Raw genomic sequence first — 21,035 nt, 5'->3', positions numbered from 1 at the left:
ATCAGCCAGAAAACATGACAAGTTTTGCTTTTGAAGGATCAGGTGAAGTTTTTCTGAAAATTAGATAATTTATAGAGTGGAAAATGGGTTGGAAGGAGTTATTATTATTATTATTATTTTTATTTAGTCAGTGGAAAGTTTAAATCCATAAAGTGGCGTGACATTGTGAAACAACAAAAACTGTAATTAATATTCTCCATCGCACTGGACTCTCCGTAAGGATTTAACCGGATTTAACTCAATCGATTGATGTTCTACAAATGACCTGTGGGGGGCAGCAATACGCCTTTACTGCGTCTAATCTGCCGCAAATTTTACCAGGAGAAGAAGAAGGAGACCCTAACGCCATTTTTTGAACAGATGCTCTGGGAGGTGTGCACAACTCGCTTTCTGTCTGTACAAAGTGTACTTTAGACAGCGTTTTCTAAAATGCATAGTCCAAGCATGGCTAACCGAAATGTACAGCAAGCGAGCATGCAAAGCAGCAATTCTCCGCAACCAGCGAAACACGGTACTGACTCTCCGACGACGGAGCAGACAGCCCCGAACAAAGACAGCCCGGCGCCGCCGCCGCAGCAGTCCACAGCGGCTGAACGACCCGAAGGAGCCGGGGAGGGAAGCGGAGAAGGCCCCGCAGAAATGACGCTGGACATCACAAGCTTTCGGAAGCCCGGTGAGAAGACGTTCACCCAGCGCTCTCGTCTTTTTGTCGGCAACCTCCCGATGGATATACCGGAGGAGGAGCTCAAAAACATGTTCGCTAAATACGGGAAAATTAACGAGGTGTTCATCAACCGGGACCGGGGCTTCGGCTTCATTCGCCTGGTATGTTCACATTTCTGCTTTTTGGCTTTGACTGTGGTGTTGTAACAAAGTAACGCTAAGGTTGTGTTTTCGTTTAAACTACCTTCACTTAACTAAATGTGTAAAGTCGGTGTGTGGACCGAAATATCGTTGCTAACGTTAGCGTTACCTGACGTTAGCTGCTGTGTTAACATCAGCACCAGCGCTCCTCATCAACGACGCTGAAGTTACCCTCTGAGTCGGGGTTAATGGGAGCATAAATATTGACATTTAGCAGCTGATTCTCCGTTTTTTCAACACGTACACTTGCAAAAGCATTTGTGAAACCTTTATTTTCGTTATGAAGGCACAAATAAGAGGCAATTTCACTGATATTTTCCATCCAGACCACATTAGACCAGGTCCAGATCAAAACCACTATACTTAGATTTGTCAGTCTGGTCAAGATTAACAAGGAGATTACAGAGACTCAATGAAACACATATTTGTGAAACCTTTATTCTACTTGTGAAAACTGAAAAAATCTGGTCTAGGCTCTCCTTGGTAATCTAGTCCAGATTTCACAAGTCTAAGTGTTATGAGTTTTGATCTGGACCTGGTCAAATGTGAGCTAGATGGAGAAATATTGCCCTTTTTTCATTTTTCATTAAATGTGTTTAAATGGCATTAAGGCTTTTGCTACGATTTTTAACACTTTTTCATAACTGCAAGTGATGGAAAAAATGGAGAATCAGTTGCTAAATATTTCTATTTATTAGGGCTGAACGATTTTTTAAAAATATTCAGTGCACTGATGTCATTTCATACAATGAAGTTTATTGTTAAACTGTAAAATGTCCGACCACATTTGAGGGATCATTGCAAAAATTGACTAAGAATAAAATGACAAAGAAATTCCTCCTTAATGATCATATAGTCACATATTCTGTTGCCTTGCATTAGTTTTTGAGGCAGGAAGTGAAAACAACCTCTTGATGCATGCCTAGTATTAAAGTTATGGCCATTACTACAGTACATGATGTTCGGGATTTTAGACAATGATATATTTCTTATTAATAACCACCCTGTCCCTCACCAATGACCAACATGAGGTTCATTCTGAAGATGTTAGCTCTTCTGTTACAGTTCAGAGCCAGTCGTAAGGTTAACTTACAAACTATTTTGACAAGTTCTTTGCTTAAAACAGTATTATGTTTTGATGACAGCTTCATTCAATTCTTGTTGCTCCTCTCTTCTGTGACATTACGTTACAATGTAGCTGGTAGCTTCTACATATAGCAGATAAAACTTCAACATAATAATAGTTTGTATTCATGACACACTGTCTTTAGTTATCCCAGACAATAAAATGGTGTTAGGTTTTATACACAGGAGCAAATGCTGGACTGTTAAACCGCTTTGAGACTTAAGTGAATATCACATTGTTTATACAGAAAATATTTATATACAAGAAAATAATTGTCAGAAAGATCAACCGTAATCATCAGTTGCAGCACTACAGTCTGTTGCACAGCCCTACTAAATCTGTTCCTCTCTGGTGTTTCATTATCCTTTCCCTGTTTATCTTGTCTTCCAGGAAACACGGGTGCTGGCAGAAATCGCTAAGGCTGAGCTGGATGGGACTGTCTTGAATAATCGACCAATCAGGGTCCGCTTCGCGACACATGGTTCTGCACTCACAGTGCGCAACCTGTTGCCTGTAGTAACAAACGAGCTGCTGGAACAGGTAGAGTGGACAAGAGTATTAAAATCACATTTTGATAAAATCTCAGAGCACAAATTCAACAAGAAAAGGATATTTTACTTCCACCTTCTTAATGAAATTGTTGATTTCTGTGCAGTGATATTGAATCTGTGAACCTTCCACCTCCAGGCGTTTTCACAGTTTGGACCAGTGGAGCGGGCTATTGTTGTGACAGATGATCGCGGTCGTCCCACTGGGAGAGGCATTGTGGAGTTTGCAAACAAAGCAGCTGCACGTAAAGCCCTGGAGCGCTGCACAGAGGGAGCGCTGCTGCTAACTAAGTGAGTTGCTTCAAGTTATGTGCTGTTTTTTGTACAAAATGATGACTCAGTAACTACCTTTTTAATGTTGCTACTGAAACCATTAGTGCTTCAGGTCTTTGGTGTGGCAATGTCCCAAATTTATACTCTCAGCTGATATTAAAGGAATATTTCTTCCCAAAATGAAGGTTCAGTCTGTGTGCACACATCCCACATCAGTCGAATGCCTAATTTACCTGGTTTAGCTAAAGCTCACTAATACACACATTGTGTTTGTTAATTAGTTATGAGGGTACCATACTATTTCTCAGCCGGGACCAGTAACTTAGCAGAGTCTCCGCTGGTTGTCTGTCAACTGGTCCTGGACAAGAAATCTTATCTGACCAGTCAATCCATCAGTCCTCTCATCATAACTCCCAGAAAGAAAGCAAATAGGTGTATATTTAAGAACAGACAGTGGGCATGGTTTTTCAAGATACCGTATTCAGCAATCAGTGTATCAGTCAGTCTGTTCTAAAATAATCACTGATCATTACTGTCTAGTAACATCACAGGGCGTTTTGACTTTGACTGTTCTCCCTCTCCCCAGCACACCTTGTCCAGCCATCGTCGAGCCCTCAGAGCACTTTGATGACGAAGACGGATTGCCTGAAAAATTGATGCTGAAGCCTCCAAAGTACCTTAAGTAAGTAAACGGTTGGTGCTTATCTAACTGTAAGGCAGGCTGCCTTTTTATTACTGGCCGCCACCTTTGTTGAAAATTCTGGTATGTGATGTTGACAGAATGAAAAAGGTGGAAGTCAACAGGGAGGTCAGCGCAGCACCTGGACAGTCTACAGCACACACACACTAGAGTTATCTCTTGTAATTCATCTTCAAAAAATGCAGCGTTTGCAAGCATGTTTTGATTTAATGACGAGATAATTACCTTTGCAAGATGAACGTGAGGTATACTGTGAACTTTCCATGCCGTCACTCAGAGACTAACTCAGCAGCGAACTCCGGCAGTAACAAATGAGACTGACTGACCAACACACACTACAGCGTAAAACAACTTAAACCGACTCTGAGGTGAAGAAAATGTCTTGGTGCTCAGTTTGTTTCACCTCAAATACCCTGCACCTGCTCAGCGTGTTGGACAACAATGACTTTCCCCGGAGCTGACAGTGCAGCAGAGAGGCTGCTCTCCACTGCAGGAGACATGACGTTAATAAAAACACAGCGGAGCACTCCACCTCCCCCTCAGTTTGTTATTCTCACACAGGCAAGAGACCGTAAGATGCTTTCAAATTAATTAATGCAGTTAACTTTTTAAATTAAAAAGGCTGCGGACCATTTATCTTATCTGCCAGTTCTGTTTCATATTGTATTTCATTGGACTAAGGACAGCAGTGAATGGTTTGGCACACAGTATACTGGAGAAATGGACTGAAAATAGCGCCCCTTTTCTCAAAAAATCCAGGGAAAACCCTGACAGAGATGTTACACAAAACTGTACTCGTTTTTATTAATTTAACATTTTGAACTCAACTACTGCTCATTCTCATTCTTCTGGTGGAGGGTGTCTTGTTTACATTTTTCAAATCACAGGAATTGTAGTATATGTTTGTATTTTTTTTTCCTTCTAGAGAAAGAGAGCAGCCGCCACGTTTCGCCCAGCCGGGGACGTTTGAGTTTGAATACTCGTCCCGATGGAAAGCTCTGGATGAGATGGAGAAACAGCAGAGAGAGCAGGTGGACAGGAACATTAAAGAGGCCAAAGAGAAACTAGAGGCTGAGCTGGAGTCAGCTAAACACGAACATCAGCTAATGTTAATGAGACAAGGTAGGTTCTGTGGCCTTTAGTGTCCTTTAGGTTGGTATTTTACTACCAAGCTCTGTGTGTATGTGCTTCGTATCTTTTTGCTCAGGTCATGACTCCAAATAATGCTTCTCTGTTTAGGGTTTGAAGTGGTTGCACTGTAGCTGTGTGTGGCATAGAGATTGATTGAAATTGTAGTTTAATGTAGGATTTAACCTGCTGGTTGTCATAATGCTACTGAAAATATTGATGTTTTGCATAATCAGGCAGTGTTGTGCCTTCATTTTATACCCAGAGTAATCACCTTTACCTTATCTTATTCAATTTGTGTTAGGGAGTAAATGTTGCACTGCATCTAAGTTGCTACATCACAAAATACAAACATGTCAAGCATAACTAAATCAATCTATTCTATGTTGTCCAAACACATAATGGAAAAAACATGATCACAGTCTGCATGTAGTCCAGCATGTAGTTGTGTTTTGAGGAGATGCACATCAGCCACTGTCAGACCCTTTATGTAGTGGGATGGATTGTCTGACTGAGATTGATTGGGCGGGAAGGGAATCAATTGTGCCCCCTGAACTGGAAAGGTTATTATGTAAAATGAATTGAGGAAGCAGTGAGTTTGCATCAACAGAAAACAGTAGCATTAGCATATCAACACAGTGAATGAGAGAAGGCAGTAAACATGGAGCTCAAATTAAAATAAGCTCATATATACTTACCTGGTTGACTCTTAATTTGAAATAACATAAGGTCCTGTCTATTTGTTTCCACTATAGTTGGTTTTGGTGGGTTACTTAAATATAATGCATTATAATATTATATATTTTATAATAATATATACAAATCATACATTCTGCATCTGCATAGCCGCGGGTGTCCTCATGACCTAAAATCTATGGTCAACAAAGCCTTGTGAACACAGACACCCAGTGTACCAGTGACATATAAACTGAACTGTGTGTGTCTGCTACCATGTCTGTTTCTGTTCTGTGTATCTGGTTTCATATAGGACATAGTTCTATAAGTCCTGCATGTTTGCTTTTTATTTTGTTCCTCACAATTACTGCGCACACAATTAGTCATCCTTATTTATCCAGACTGCCCTCTTCCAGTCATTCTTACCTTTGTTCTCTTCCTTCCTTCTTCCAGATCTAATGAGGCGTCAGGAGGAGTTGAGGAGACTGGAGGAGCTTCGGAACCAGGAGCTGCAGAGGCGAAAGCAGATAGAGATGAGGTGTGTTTCTTGTCTTGACACATTACAAAAAAATTCACCAACAGATGTGTGATCACCCTGTTTTTTTGGCTTTGTTCCTCACTTTTTGTTTCCCTTTCAAGCTGAACAGGCTTTGTAGTAGTTACTGATTTTATTTGCTTACGTCTCTCTCAACTCTTCCTGCAGGCATGAGGAGGAGAGAAGACGACGAGAGGAGGAAATGATGAGACACAGAGAACAGGAGGACCTGAGACGCCAACCGGAAGGCTTCAAACAAAACTTCCTGGACAATGTGAGTACGACTGGAATATTAACATGCAGTCAAACACACTAAAGCTTGTCCAGTTACATTTCAACTTTTGATACATGTACATACAATCAAGAATCACACCAATCAAAGATTTAACCAAAAACGTTGGTGGGTTAATATTTATTCCTCTACAAATACATACAGAACCTTTCTCTCTACTTTGGACATCTCCTTAACACATGCAGTTCTTTTTCATTCATACATGCAGATCAAAAGAAAGTAATAATATCTAATAATATTTGCTTTCATATACCAAAAAAGTAAATGTGTATCATACCACAACAGCTTGTATAACATATATATGGTAACTGTAGCTTCTGCAGGCTACTACATCATACTCAGGTGTTGGTCTTAACAGATTGGTACTACAGGAGTTGCAGATATTTCTTTTTTTCTGTCAGTGTAGAGATTTCAGTCTTACTGGTAAACCAGGAGAGTCTTGTTCATATGAGGTCACTTACAACTGAATTATTTAGTAACATTTAAAACAGCCACTGTGGATTAAACTCATATCTTTTTCATTTGATTTGTTTGTGTTGCCTGTGTTTGAGCAGCACCTGACTGAATTATACTGCCGTGCAGGGGATTTCTGATTTCCTCATAGTTTTATAGCAGCTTTCAACCATTTCTTGAGACAATCTTTTTCATATTTCTGATTATTTGTAATGACTTTGCTGTATTTTAGTAGTTGCAGTTAGGTCTGGATCGCTATTTTGATTCAAACTACACATGGGATAGGACAAACATCCTCACTACAGGTATCTCATTGGTTCAGTTGTAAAGTTACTATAAATGTATTAAGGGCTGGGCGATATGACCAGAATCTCATATCCTGATAATGATACCTATCCTGATATAGCACAATTTAATTCAATGAACAAATAGTTGGTCTGTGTTTTTATATTAGTATTAGTTACTTATAGTGTAATTTAAAGACTAAATTAGTATAATTTCTTACTGTTTCTTCAGTAGAGCTTTTCTTTCTTTTATTTTAAAGTATTTCCAAACTGCATGCTTATTAAAAGCTTTAAAACAGCAGTATTCATTGCAGGGCTGTTATGGTGGTTTACATTATATTGTTCAGGAGTTGCTTTTGTGCCCACCCCTTAAACAAATAAAAATAATAAAAATAACTGTAAGCTCTCGGCTGTGGAACATTTTAGGATAGCATGTCATTCATGGTGTAGGACCTAATAGTTTCTTTATCTCTGACCTATAGATGTATAAATTCTTTTTAGGTTGTGATGTAATGGTGCATCTTTTTATAGAGGCATTTTAGTTGTTATCTGTAAGTTTGAGGGATCAGTGTTTAATCTATAGTTCTCCTTGAGCGGTGAACAAAAATCTCAGATCTGGCGGTTTGGATTATTGCACTACCAGGTGTATCTGTGAATTATCCTAAGAAATAGACAGAAAGTTAAAAGATGAGTACATGGTTGGATTTGTGAGAGGCAGTCTGTTCAGCAGGTAATTGTACAATAAAGGGAAGAGAATGAATGGAGCTTGAATGTTTCTCTGTCCTATTGAAAATACATAGAGATAAACGTTTCATGTTAAACTTATGATTCTTATGATTCTTTCATGGTGTAGTGCTTTAACAGCGAAGCAGGTTAGTTTAAAAAAAAAAAAAGGTGGTGTTTACAACTGCTAATTAATCTAAGTGTATTTGCAGTGATATAAGAGCGATTATATAATCTGTAGAATGTGAAGGATTTTATTTTGTTCAAAAACAAAGTGTGTGAGTGTCTGTCGGTGCGACATGTTGATTTCTCTGTTATAACTTTTCTCTTCAAATCCTTTGCTCTGTTTAGAGGTCCTGTTGGAGCCTGCATCTTTACATACATATAAAACATGCACACATGTATTAGAACCATCCTTCAAATTCACACTGACTCTGACTCCTATTATCACCACCAACTGTCTTTTCAGCACCAAAGAAGTTGGAAAAAACTGTCTCATTTTACTAACGTCAAATAACATAAGTTATATTGAAAGCATGCTGCAGTTTTTAGGATACATTTATATTCATGTTTTAAACAGAGGAGGTTATATGTGTGTTGTGTGTGTCTTACAGTTGGTCTGATTGATACATTTGTAGATAAACACATTTGTTCATGAGTACAAGTAATACTTGTACTTTTACAGTGACTGCATACCTTGAACTCCACATTAGCTTCCTTTGTTGTCTTGACAGATATTTGTAGACCACCTCAGTAGCCTATAATAAGAAAGTGTGTTTTCCTTCATGTTGCTCATACATGTTTTACATCTAAGTGCTAATATGCCATTTCTGGTCTTTTAGTGTGTACTCCTATCTATTAGAGTTTTGGGATTATTGTTAAAGACTGATATCACCCAGAATATAAATCCTGCCTTTGCTGCCGTTTGAAGCTTTCACAGATAATAATGCAGCAGTTATACAAGGTTTCATCACACTTGAAAAACATTTGCTTTGTTGCAGCATCATTACTACTTTTCCTATCATAATTGCAACATATTGATCATTTAACAGGTAAGTATGGAAATAATACAAATATTGAGCATCACAGTATTTGCAATAACTTGAGACGTGGGAGTTATATTCTCTAATTGTTGTATATTTTGGCACACCAAACTCATCCTGCATACCATGCCATTGATTCAAAATAAACACAAAAGATACATTTTGAAGGAAAGGTTGTAACAGTTCACAAATCAAGCCTTTTCTTATCGATTAACAGCTGCATCAGCATTACTATATATGATCAGATTGGTCATCTTTATTTATTCTCACTTTTATATTTTGTTTATACATTTTTCATACAATTTATAGTTTTAGGTTATTTATGTCCAACGTGGTTTCACTGAGTTGGATTAAGCATTGTGTAGATGAGTTTGTTTTAATATTCAGTTCAGTTCTAAAGCAGACTCAATCCAGGTCAGTGAAATCTATGATTGTTGAATTTTATTATGTGTATGTGAATGAAAGGCGAGAGAGAGGGTTGTATGTTAGTGTAGATATGATTCGGTATCTGTGTGTGAATGAAATGTATCCCTAATGTGTTATTGTGGGAGGATGTGGAAAAATGTATGAATGAATGAATAGATAATATTTTTGTCAGGACCCTGACACACCAAGCTGACAGTCAGACAGGCTTCATTCAGCAGGTGCATTGTTTCTGGCACCATTAAGTATAGCTGGCCCTTAGCAGCAGCTTTATGACCAATAGAGCCATGTCCTTTTTATTTGACCCTAATCTTTTCTTCTTCCACAAACAAAGACCCCCTTGAGTTTACAGCTGCAGTCTTTACGATGTGTTCAAGTGCACTTTGTAATGCAAGACATGAGTTGACCTATCGGTCATCTCTGTTGACACTGATTTATAGCTTAGCTCGGTGTGTCAGGACTCTGTGTGAATGAGTGAATGTAGTAATTAAGATTATGACATAACTTATAATTTGGGTTGGGTTAAAATAAATGCTTTAAACTCAAACAGAATTTAAAAAGTGTAAGTAAAATCACCTGAAGCCCATTTTGTGTGACTTATTTGTTAAGATTTATTTGCACATTTCCAGGTGATTTGATTTGATGTAGGCAAATAAGATTTGCCCTTTGATTGCAATAAGCCTGTCTGTGAGCAGTTAATCTACAGACCAGCAGATGGATGGAAAAAATTGCTGCTTTGCCAAAATTTGAATAGAGGAAAAGACGCCTAAAGTTAATCTTTTCCATCAGTGATTAAAAAAAAAAAAAGAAAGAAATACATTTCACTAACAGCCATGGTGATTTACCTGGCTGTCAACAGTTTTGTCTAGTAAATGAATACTCTTACTGTGTGAGTGTTGTATAGTAGTCTATCCGCTGAAGATTTGTACTTAAGCAGAGTTTTGATCTGAAGGCTCTTCTTCACTTCTTCCAGAGAGAACAGGAAATGAGAGTGGGTGAGCTGGGCCCTCGTGGAGCCATTAATATGGGAGGTACGGGCATGATTGTGTAAGGACTGGTTGATACAACAACCAGATCAAGTGACCATAATAAGTGAATTATAAGTGCCTCAATGTGACTCATCTTTATTTGTCTTGCATCCCAAGTGGCTCCTTTTCAACAAGATGTATCAGCAGTGTTTGGAATACGTGACATAATTCTTATTTCACACCCTTTTTGATGTGATGTGGAGTCCCTTGGGATGCAATGCGAAGGAGAAGAAAACATAATATTCCACATGGCAACATAATGTCTGCACTAACAGAATATACAGTGTGCTTATTGGGGTCTGTGTGTTGGGGTGGGGTTTCATAGTTTGAGAAATATTTGGTCCCTGAGCTCTCATCCTCAGTTATACGCAGATCTCAAATTAGTTTCGATAATGTGGCACGTTTCCTTTTAGGAGCCAATGAGGAAGGTGTTGAAATTGTACTCATAATTACAGTATTTATTGTGGCCTTGGCTCTTAGCTTTACAGAACCTTTTCAGGAATGTAATTTAAAGGTCTGTAGTACTCATTTAGTGCTCTTTAGCAATTTGGTAAATGTGACAGGGAATGATAATAAGACAAACATCTGTTCACTGTTATCAGGAATGAAAACAATGTGTTCCACACAGTAAATGCTGGTTTGCTGAGTGCAGGATGAGGGGCCAGGGACTAAAGTTTAAGTCTGTGATGTTAGAAATTGGACAGATTGTTTATGAGGTTCATGGTGGCTCTTCACCAAAGATTATAACCCAGAATTGCACATCACCTCGATAAATAAACTAAGGAACTATATTGTCTTTGTTTTAAATTGATGACCATATTTCATCTTGGCTTTTTCTTTTGACTGTTCTTGTGCGGGTATGTGGGTGTGTGCGTGTGTCTATGTGTGTGTATTTGCATGTGGATATGATACTCCAAGTAGATGAACATACATGATCAAAAAAGTAATTTAATAAAATGTAGCTCTTAACTATTTGTTAAATATTACAGTAGATTGAAATACAAGTAGTGTGATGTGATCTTAAAGGAATAGCGCTTTTTCGCTTTCTCGCTGAGAGTTAGATGAGAAGATTGATGCCAAACTCATGTCTTTACAGTAAATAAAAGGCAGTCACTTAGCTTAGCATAAAGACTGGAAACAACTAGCGTGTCTTCTTCCAAAGGTAACAATATGTGCCTACCAGCACGTCAAAGCTTGGTAATTTACATGTTATGTATCATTTGTTTAATCTGCACAAAAACAAAGTGTAAAAATGACTTTTGGTTCTTAAGTTGTTAATAACACCTTTTGTTGTCTGGCAACCTCATGTTGACCACAAAACTCCAGGAAACAAAATGTCAAATTATTAAGTGTATGCATATATATGCTTAAGTACAAAGGATCAGCATTGTACTTGGTATAAAACACTGTACCAAGCGTCTGAAATGTATGCTGCCCTAACATTGCATGAAATTACATATGAATACATTGCAATGTTTTTTAAAGTTAAATATGTGGCAGTGAATAAATTACTCATTTACAGAGCCTCTAGTACGTCTGTGGCTCCATCATACTGCGTCATTTTTAAAAAAAAAATTATCACAGAATATTCACTCTGTTGCCAATTTATTAGGTAGACGTTCCTAAAACTAAAGTAGTCTAATTTCAACAGCCTTGCAATAAATCCTACCTTCATGAAAGTGTTGATTAAGCTTTATTGTTATTTTTGAGGCTGTAATCTGTGATGCTGTTTAACAGCTTGATCCCACCGGGTGCGTCTGCGTTGCGTTCTGGCTTCGACATGGCAGCCGAAGTTGATGGCGGCAAGCCGCGTCTTTTAAATGACACCACTGCTGCCATGACTGCAGCGGTCCCTGGCTTCCTCTCCAGGTAGAGGGGTGGTTCTCTTCTCTCTGGCCCTGCCAGAGCAAAACGCTTCACTTCTGAAATGCTCCCAGTGGGGTATGACACTGTGGAGGATTGAACAAAACTGCGTTGTAGCCGGAATAAAGGCGTAATGGTATTGTGTTGTACTGGACGGTGTAAGATCTTTTGCCTCACTTGTTCATGCTACATGCAGTTTACATCAGTCATCATTGCATTAGACCTGGAGGTTGTAGTGCGTAATGTGTCATGTGGAACACTTGTTAACAGTGTTACACCTCAATCAAATTAATCATATTTCTCCAAAGATTTCTACAGTAGTGGAATAATTGTGTTTCTTGGGTTTGTGATGGATTAGAATTGAACCCGTGATGTCTGATAGTTTCTTGATATGGTTCAGTGTTTTCTAACAACTCCATACTCTCTGGTGATGTGCAATTCAAGGTTTTATTAGTAAAAATATGTGGACATTGCCGCTTGGCGTCAAAGTGAGAACCTCTTGTTCTGTTAATCATACAATCTGTTGTCTGTCTCTTCTCTCTCTAAATGCAACCTTTCATATTTCTACTGTAACATATTACAGCGCTTGTTAATTATTGTATTAACGTTGGTTTTTGGTTGTGTACGGTATATAATATCTATCCAAAAGAACCAACAGCACTGCGACATTGGTTTGTGGAGTTGAACTTCAAACTGATAAGCTGAGTGTACAGTTTAGGTGCTTTTTAAATAAGCAATGTTTATTTGTAGCCCTCATCACATTACTGATAATAACTTTTAGGGATGCACCAATTTGACTTTTTCTCTCCCAATACCTAAACTTGAAATATCTCCTCATACTGAGTATCCATACAGCGCTACGTCACTGCATGGAGCTCACTGGAATTCTTCATAATTAACATGAGGCTACAGCTGTAACACATTATTTCTTAACTGCAGGTGGAGATGTTTATACACCACCATTTTATGGCTTGTGCATATTTTAATATTTTTCTAAATGCTTCATTAAATGACATTGTTATAATGCATTAACAGTGTACCTCTAGGGACTGCAGTGTCAGTTTGTTGGTTGGTCTGTCACTCTGGTCCAAACCGAAACAACTATTGAATGGATTTCTGTGACATTTGTTACGTACGTTCATGCCCCACTCAAAATTAATTGTTATCACTTTGGTGACAATGGTGCTTTGCATCTAGAGTCATCATCAGGTCAAAATTTTAAATTGTCCAATACTTTGGTTTAGGACCAAATACTTGCAAAACTAACCACATTCCCATCAGCCTCAACTGTACTTTGTGTTAAGTTCTAATTAGCAAATATTAGCATGCTAACAAGCTAAACTGAGATGGTGAGCATGGTAAATATAATACCTGCTAATATCTGCATGTTAGCATTGTCAGTGTGCACCTGTAAGAATGCTGGTATTAGCATTTAGCTCATATCAGTACTGTGCCTAAATACAGCCTCACACAACTGCTAGTACTGGTTTTGACCTTAGAAGTCCTATGTATCTTGTTACTTTACATTGACCTGACGATAAACAAATTTAATAGACAAATTAATGTGTTCAACTTGTCTAATACATATAACACATAGTTCAGTAGAATTACTGGTGTTGCATGTTTTCTTAAATTGTCTCCTTTGTTAAACATGTAAATTAAATCCAACTTTACTACATCCATGCAATTTTTACCAAAGACCTCCAGACAAAACACATCAATACATACATTACATCAATTTACATCAAAATTAGGTTACCACAGAAAATAAAACAAATACATTTAATGTGGATCAGTTATTTCTGGCAGATACACGATCTGGTGCATCCCTAATTATTTTAGCTGTTGACTAAAAGCCAACGTTAACTTTTATTTTTAAGTCAATGAGAATACTTCCTAGCATTCAGTTCTAACTGGGCATGGGGAATATAACATTGAACCACCAAATGACCAACCGTTGCTCCGTTGTTTTGCGTGTAGACGGCTATAACCAGGCCTCTGCGGGGCCCAGTGGTAACCAGGGTCAAATGATGGGCATGAGTGGAAGGGGAGGAGCCATTGGCCCAGAGGGAACTGCAAACATGGGCTCACCATTGATGTCTGAGAATGGAGCCATGGTAATGTATCTGGGAAAAATAAATGAAGCTTACCTCTCAATTAGTACATCTTTGACATCAAAGCCGTTGTTTGTAGAATATATTAGGAAAACAGTACCTTTTTTAAAAAAAAAAAAAGAAAGACTGAAAGTTTTTAAGAAGTTATTTGACCTCTAAGGAATTTGAATTAAGTTAGTGCTTGAATTTGACCATTGGTCTACCCTTAGAAGCTTTATATGAAGCAACAGCAAAAAATACAATATTTTGAAAAAGTCTATATATCTTTTTGGACTTGAAATTTGATCATAAAACTGTAGACTTAACTAATAGTCTCATTTCTCTCTCTCCCTTTGTCTACTCGGTTCACTTCTCTCCTTTACTCTCTTGGATGGCGACACTCGGATCAAACTAAACCGTCACTGATGAACTTTGAAATCCCATCCTTGAATATCCTGTGACCACGTTCCTGGATACACTGTATTCATGTCTATTCCCCAAACATACTACCATGCCTATAATACAATCTTTATTTCAATCTCACACCATCCACCCTTTTTCTGAAATGCTGACATGATACTGTAGCGAGGCGATAGATACCCACAGGGTGGATCAATGGGGGGCCGACCAGAGGTAGAGTCTCCGAAGCAGCAGCAGCCGCCGTTAGGCCCCCAGGTTGGACCAGCCCCAGGATTTGGAAGGGGGAGTCCAGTAGGGGGAGTCTTTGATGGGCCAAATAACAAGCGTCGCAGATACTAACTTCTCTCTGTTCAGAGAGACATAAGAACCTCACTTTACTGCCCCACCCCGATTATTGTTTGTTTCTGTTTTTACGTTGACCTTCTTCCCTCCCTGTGGATATGTTTGCTGAAAAAAAATGACATTTTTTGGTCAGTTTTGTATTTTTGTTATTTCTATTTTTCCTGTAATGCAAGTTGTCACTGGCAGCATTTATTTTGTGATGGATGAAACTACTGGATGATGCTTTGTATCTACACTTACCTGCAATGTTACATACAATGTTTTTCACAACATGTTAGTTTCTCCTCTGATTTTAGAATGAAACGGTTTCTGTTTTTTTTCTTGTGTGTTGAACATTGAGTCTGCAAACATGTTTGATAGCATGTCAAGGATGCAAGGATGGCCTTGGTGTTCAGACAACTTGCAGTTGCTATGGCAGCCACAGTCTTGGATACACTGCATTAAGTAGCGCAAGGGGAGTGTTAAATTAAAACAGAAGATAAATTACATTAGGTAGATATGAGTCAAAACAAGATGCTGACCTCAACACTGACAAATAGTTTAACAACACCAAAAGTAAAAAAAAAAAAAAAAAAATCATTCAGTCATATAATGCTTTAGCTGATAGATTTTTTTTTCCTTGTTGCATTTGATTATGGTCATCTAACTCTTACCTACTTTGATGTCAAATCATATAAAGAGTGAATGTTTCTGCAGCTTCAGTGCATCCTGTGTTTGATGGTGAAGAGAAATAAAACATTTGTAGTAAGCGGTGTCTTTCTGTGATTTTAAAGAAGTCATTTTGACTATGAAATTGAGAGCAAATAAACTAAATTCAGCTAAATATCTTCCCTCATCCACTCCGTATACTCTACATCTTTTATACTCTCAGGTCTGTTCAGAATTGCGAGATTGGCTCAGTTGTTATTGAACCCTCAATTGTAATTTACCTTACATGGCAGTTAGTTGTCCATCAACACCAGAGAGTAATTGGTTAACACCATATAGATAATTCTTTTTTAAATAACCCACTAAATTCTATCTGTAATGAAAATGTTGCAACATGTGAATCACTGTAATGTGCTGATATGATAATTCTTATCTCTGATAAGATAATTTATTTATTAGTGATATTATAACCTTTGATATTTTGATAAGAATATAATGATCTTGGAATGACAAGATCGAGTTAATTTAACAAAGCCTTAAAGCTCCTGAAAATTTGGTTTCAAAACTAAATATTATTTATTAAAAGATGTAAGACAGTCTAGCAACACTGGCTAACAAGCCAACAATAAAAATATTACTGAACGGTGCATGGAAGTACTCAACATTGAATGTGTTCAGTAGAGTCCTTCCCACTTCAAACCAGTGACAATAGCACAGACTAAACCACGCATGCAGAAATCTCTCATGTGAAACAATGAAATTTGCCCTAAATTTGTCAGAAAATGATATGTTCATGTAGGAGCCCATCACTCAAAGCATGAAGCTGATTTAGAAAATAAGTTTTCAGGGCCTTAAAACCCAAATCTGTGTGACATTTGGCATCTATTACTGAATGATCCACCTGCGATTGGCTGGTCATTGGTGCAAGGTGATGTCATGATGGAGTAAGATAGATGGTAGCATCACTACCAAAGACCAGCTGATAGGAGATGGTCAGTTTAATACCCCACAATTCACCAGTAGATGTCAGCAGATACAGATTTAAGTTTGCATATTTTATAAGCCATAAATGTAACAGCTTTAACTGATTTCTGTAGGACTCAGCACTAAACTAGGTTTAGACAAAAGTGCATGTTAAACCACATTTTGTGAAGAGTGCATGGAGGGTGGGGCAGGTTTGAGCTTTGACAGCTCAAACAATGGTGTGTGTGTGTGTGTTTATAATAATATAAATTATATTTAATTTGCTTGACAAACTCTGTATATGCCGATGCACTTATCTGTTATAACTTGCATGACTTGTTTATATTATTGTCAGTAGGATATCGCAACCCTTTATTGTAATCTTCCGACCCCAGATGTTGTGGATTTAACGTTTTCTAATGAGGTGGTCATTCTAGGAAAAGACAAAATATCATGCTGAAGAAAATAGACTCTGAACTGTTGTTAAAGTCAATAACAGATTGACTTTGATCAGAGAATAAAAGGTTACTGTTAGGCCTCAGTGGATTGCGCACTTTTTAAAAAACATCTCTAAATGTTTACTGGTGAACATTACCTTTTGCCAAAAATCTTTGTGTTGAAGACAATGTAGTATCTCCTAGTGTTTGTGTGAGTGTGAGCAATCAAACATCCTTGGTTCTCTCTGTGGTTGACTGTACAAGCTCTTCATTTGACTGGATCTGGGGAATGGTTTACCCTGACCAGGTGTCATGGATGCTAAGGAATAGTTTTATAACAGGTAAATACATTTCTTCGTTTTTTTTGTCTTGTATCATTGCGCCGGTCACACTCATACACACAAAGTAGTTCTGTATATTTCATTTATCATATTTATATATATTGTACCTTTCCCTCAAGTGTTATGTGACAAATATTGGTCTCGTAAATTGGGAAGCAAGGTAATCATTCTTTCTGTGTGGTGAAATGTTGCAAATGCATCGACATAATAAGGACATCACCCACTGTAGCTGTTCAACAGGAGTCAGTGAGTCCATGTAAACCTAATGACAATCAACAACAGATTTAAGACCACAGACTAGAAGTCTTTACAAAACAGACCCATAGAAGTCCCAACTGAACCCAACATGTGACCTCAAGCCCAAGCACATTCTGATCCGATCCTAATATAACTCTGATTTCCAAAAATATTGGTGATGATTAAGATGTGCCACATAAGAGTTGATCCATTCAGAGGTTCTAGACATATTGACACACAGACTTGAGACCTGACCTGCCCTGATTAGACTGAGTATAATTTGGACCCGGTCCCACTTGGTTCCCAAATCAGACATTGGTTACTCAGAACCGAGTAGACCTGTGAAGACTTCTATAACAGATGAATATAATCCTTATATATGCTAGGCGACTTTATGTTCATAGAAAAGCTCCTCAATAATTTAGACTGTAAAATTGTTTTGTAGTCATTAGTTTGGATTCATGTTCTTTGATTTAATTACAGGATAAAGCTGGTGATATTCTGTATTTTTATTGTCAAGACACTCCATGAAAACACCAAAACCAGTAATGTGTCAGTTCATCTCTCAGTACTTTCTGACTTCCCTACCTTGTCTGTGACACTCCCAATCTTATTGTTTACAATAAGAAAAATATAGAACATCACCAGACTTATACTTTAATTTTAGGGCTACTGAAACTACACACAGCTTCAGAAGAGGTTTTAAATGTAAAATGGATAAAAGCAGCATGTTGTGCTGAGTGTTAACAATAAACGTGAAGGTGGGATTTAATGATTGTGAGAAGAAATATATTTGAGTTCTTGTCAGATGAGAGAATAGACCAGTGATTGGAAGGAGATGATCATGTCACACAGGAAGTTGTGGCTCTTTTAGAAAGTATATATGTAATAAGAAGTGTTACTTGCCAAACTTGATGTAAGAAAATGCTTATTTAATCCTATAGTTTGTGTATCTAATGTCAAGCAAGTGTTGAGTAATTTGTCATGTCTTTGCTTGACAAAAAATATGTTGTTGTTCATAACTGCTCCACTAGTTCCCAGATATGTAGATATTGCAGTAGAGTTGTGAAATTCAGTATCAGATGGAAAGATTTTGATTTAGCATTACTGTTGTTAATATTGTCAGAATTTATAAAATGTTTGACAGTTGATTTGGCAGCTGAGATGATTTTGGATAAAGTGAAGCATGAGTAAAGGATGGGTCATCTAATGATCCAGATTTGGGTTTATTTGTTACTGCAGATTTGATGGAAAATCATTTTTACCTGTTCTGTCATCTTTTAGTTCATTTGTATTTTGCACAAATATGCCACAGACTGCATAAAATAACACATTGTTTATTAAATGTCATTTTAGTTGTGCACTCAATGTTACAGAATATTTATTTGAATTAGTTTTCTTTCTCATCTCTTACAGGCCCTGCTTTTGTACTGCCTTCGGTGATGTGACCAAGGAACAGGTAAATCCTAACACACACACCAGTGACTTCACAGCACACATTCATATTTTTTCCCAGTTCTTTAATTTTTTAGACTGAGATTACTAAACAACACATTTACATCATAGTAAATGTTGGAGTCAAGGTTGACCACATCTTCAATTTGAAAAGCTTAGTGTTTTGTTCAAATATACAGTATATATGTGTATTATATACTTCTTTTCTTAACTTATATAACATTTTAAATGTATCAGTGAAGAGGAGGACTAGGATGAGAGGATCAATTAAATACAGACAAACACACAGGTTAAGTAAAGTAAAATCAATGAGGACAGAGACACATAAACAAGTACAGAAGTTCCAAAACACAGATGAGGAAATAAGCCAATAAAGTGGAGCAGCTATTCAGACAAGCTAACCAAAAGCCTGTCTGAATAAAACCGTTTTCAGCTGCTTCATAAAGATGTCAGAGTCTAGAGATCGCAGTGATAAGGGGAGGGCGTTCCATAGATTGGGTGCAACAACTTGGAAAGCACGGTGACCTTGGGTTTTATAGCAGGTTGGAGGGACAGCCAGTCTTTTTTGTTCAGCAGACCTAAGAGCCTGATTGGGCGTATAAGGGAGGAGGAGGTCAACAATATACTGGAGTGTTCAGTTCATTACACAGGGAGTAGAAACCATCGCTCAATAGAGTTCAATCAAAAAGAAGAAATGAATAAAAATGGTAAAAGGAGTATTAGAGTCTACGCAGAAGGCATTTCAGTTGTGTTTTTCTGTTGACCATCTCACACACATCTGACAGAACAGATCTCTACTTTAATGTCTATCTTAATGTCAGTCTTTAATTCTTTGCGCTGTTTTTGTGAGATTTTTGATATGATAAATGACCACAAAATCAGTCATTGTGCTAACTATTAGTTCACAAATAGTATCTGTTTTGCATTTAATTTACAAACATTCAATTTCACTCTGTTCAAAAATACAATTATTTATGTTATTAACTAATAGAGATCCAACATATGTCATTTGATAAATGTGATTCCACAGGTAGGTTTTCAAATGTACATCTACATTAATAAAGATGATTTGTAAAACTACATTGTGTTGATGCCTGATTTTTGACCTACTGTTGTATCATTATTGATGATTCATATTTACTGTTGGTTTTTCATGAGTCACAGTAATTATTGATATCACCCAACTGGCTGCAGGGAGACTTTTCCTCTGTGTGGAAAACACATCTGCACAGAATTGAATGAATGAACTCTTTGTTAAATTCACTCATCACTCCACAAGTTATTACTTTAGGTTTGAGTCGGGCTGAAATATTTATATGCAAACATACTATAAGTAGCATCCTGAGAGATTGTTGAAACAGTGTTTGTTTTGTTTTGTTTTTTGAGTCATGTTTATAGATAAGTTTTGCTTTTCCTATTAAAACTGAGAATATAAATGAGATTGGATGCTGTTACAGCAAAGTATAACCTCAAATATTTAATGTTATTAAATGGGCCGTCTATGTAAGTCATGCACAACAATAATTGCTATGTTTTTGCAGGATCATTTTGTTTTTCACATTTTTGAGTCCATTTGTAGTCAAACAAGAAAATTCCAGAGGACAATTTCAGATGGAGCAACTTTTCTTGTGTTTTTAGCAAACACAAGGCAGAAAGTATTTAGAGCATCAGCTGTAGTGACAGTTATTGATCCAACATTTGGATCACTAACCAGTGAAATCTTGGCATGATGACTGAATTTAATCGACAAGTTGTGGCGAGACCAACATCGGGACTATGTCTTTAATACAATAAAAACATAGTGATTGATGTTTTAAGGGTAAAAAAGTGTGTTTGTAGCAGGACGGATGGGAACCAGCGAGGAGGGGCGTGTTGCTTTTCTTTGCCATGCCCAAGGCTGTTCATTATCAACATGAGGGAAGGTAATCATTGAAGTGATCCACTTTTAACGGGGCTGATTGTGGCCAATTTGGGGAATGAATACTCAGTGTCTCTGTTCTTCACTTTCTGGCCTCGTTCTTCTTTAGCCCAGTTTATGGCCCACTTCTGTTTTCCAGAAGGACAATCGATTTTGGGGCAATAGTCATTTCTCCTTTTTGAAGATGTGCCAAATTTGCGCACACCATCTAGATTTCCTTCCT

At 37.5% G+C, this 21,035-nt stretch overlaps 1 protein-coding gene across 3 annotated transcripts; it reads left to right on the top strand.

Annotated features, from left to right (window-relative positions):
* Positions 1 to 325: 325 nt before the first annotated feature.
* On the top strand, positions 326 to 19,567 carry pspc1 (paraspeckle component 1). 3 transcript variants are annotated; one of them, XM_044344490.1, is made up of 10 exons: positions 326 to 825; positions 2,381 to 2,530; positions 2,678 to 2,829; positions 3,398 to 3,493; positions 4,437 to 4,633; positions 5,768 to 5,852; positions 6,018 to 6,123; positions 10,041 to 10,098; positions 13,939 to 14,075; positions 14,637 to 15,561. In XM_044344490.1, exons 1-10 carry the CDS (start codon positions 430 to 432, stop codon positions 14,808 to 14,810), a joined length of 1,551 nt encoding a protein of 516 aa, XP_044200425.1. In that variant the 5' UTR covers positions 326 to 429; the 3' UTR covers positions 14,811 to 15,561. The 3 variants fall into 3 exon arrangements, 2 of the variants coding, with proteins under 2 accessions (XP_044200425.1, XP_044200427.1); XR_006400851.1 differs by lacking the exon at positions 10,041 to 10,098 and having other exon boundaries at positions 14,637 to 14,738; XM_044344492.1 differs by lacking the exons at positions 10,041 to 10,098; positions 13,939 to 14,075; positions 14,637 to 15,561 and adding an exon at positions 18,856 to 19,567.
* The last annotated feature ends 1,468 nt before the right edge of the window (positions 19,568 to 21,035 follow it).

The sequence above is a fragment of the Thunnus albacares genome, chromosome 24, assembly GCF_914725855.1.
Source record: "Thunnus albacares chromosome 24, fThuAlb1.1, whole genome shotgun sequence".
Classification (NCBI taxonomy): Eukaryota; Metazoa; Chordata; class Actinopteri; order Scombriformes; family Scombridae; genus Thunnus; species Thunnus albacares.
The sequence above is the reverse complement of the archived record's forward strand: the minus strand, read 5'-3'. Positions and strand labels throughout refer to the sequence as shown.

Bases quoted from the DNA above. Each gene is read 5' to 3' on its own strand.
- pspc1 (XM_044344490.1), top strand. From the start codon at position 430: ATGCATAGTCCAAGCATGGCTAACCGAAATGTACAGCAAGCGAGCATG. The intron at 826-2,380 runs GTATGTTCACAT...CTTGTCTTCCAG, and splicing joins GCTTCGGCTTCATTCGCCTG to GAAACACGGGTGCTGGCAGA. The intron at 5,853-6,017 runs GTGTGTTTCTTG...CTCTTCCTGCAG, and splicing joins CGAAAGCAGATAGAGATGAG to GCATGAGGAGGAGAGAAGAC.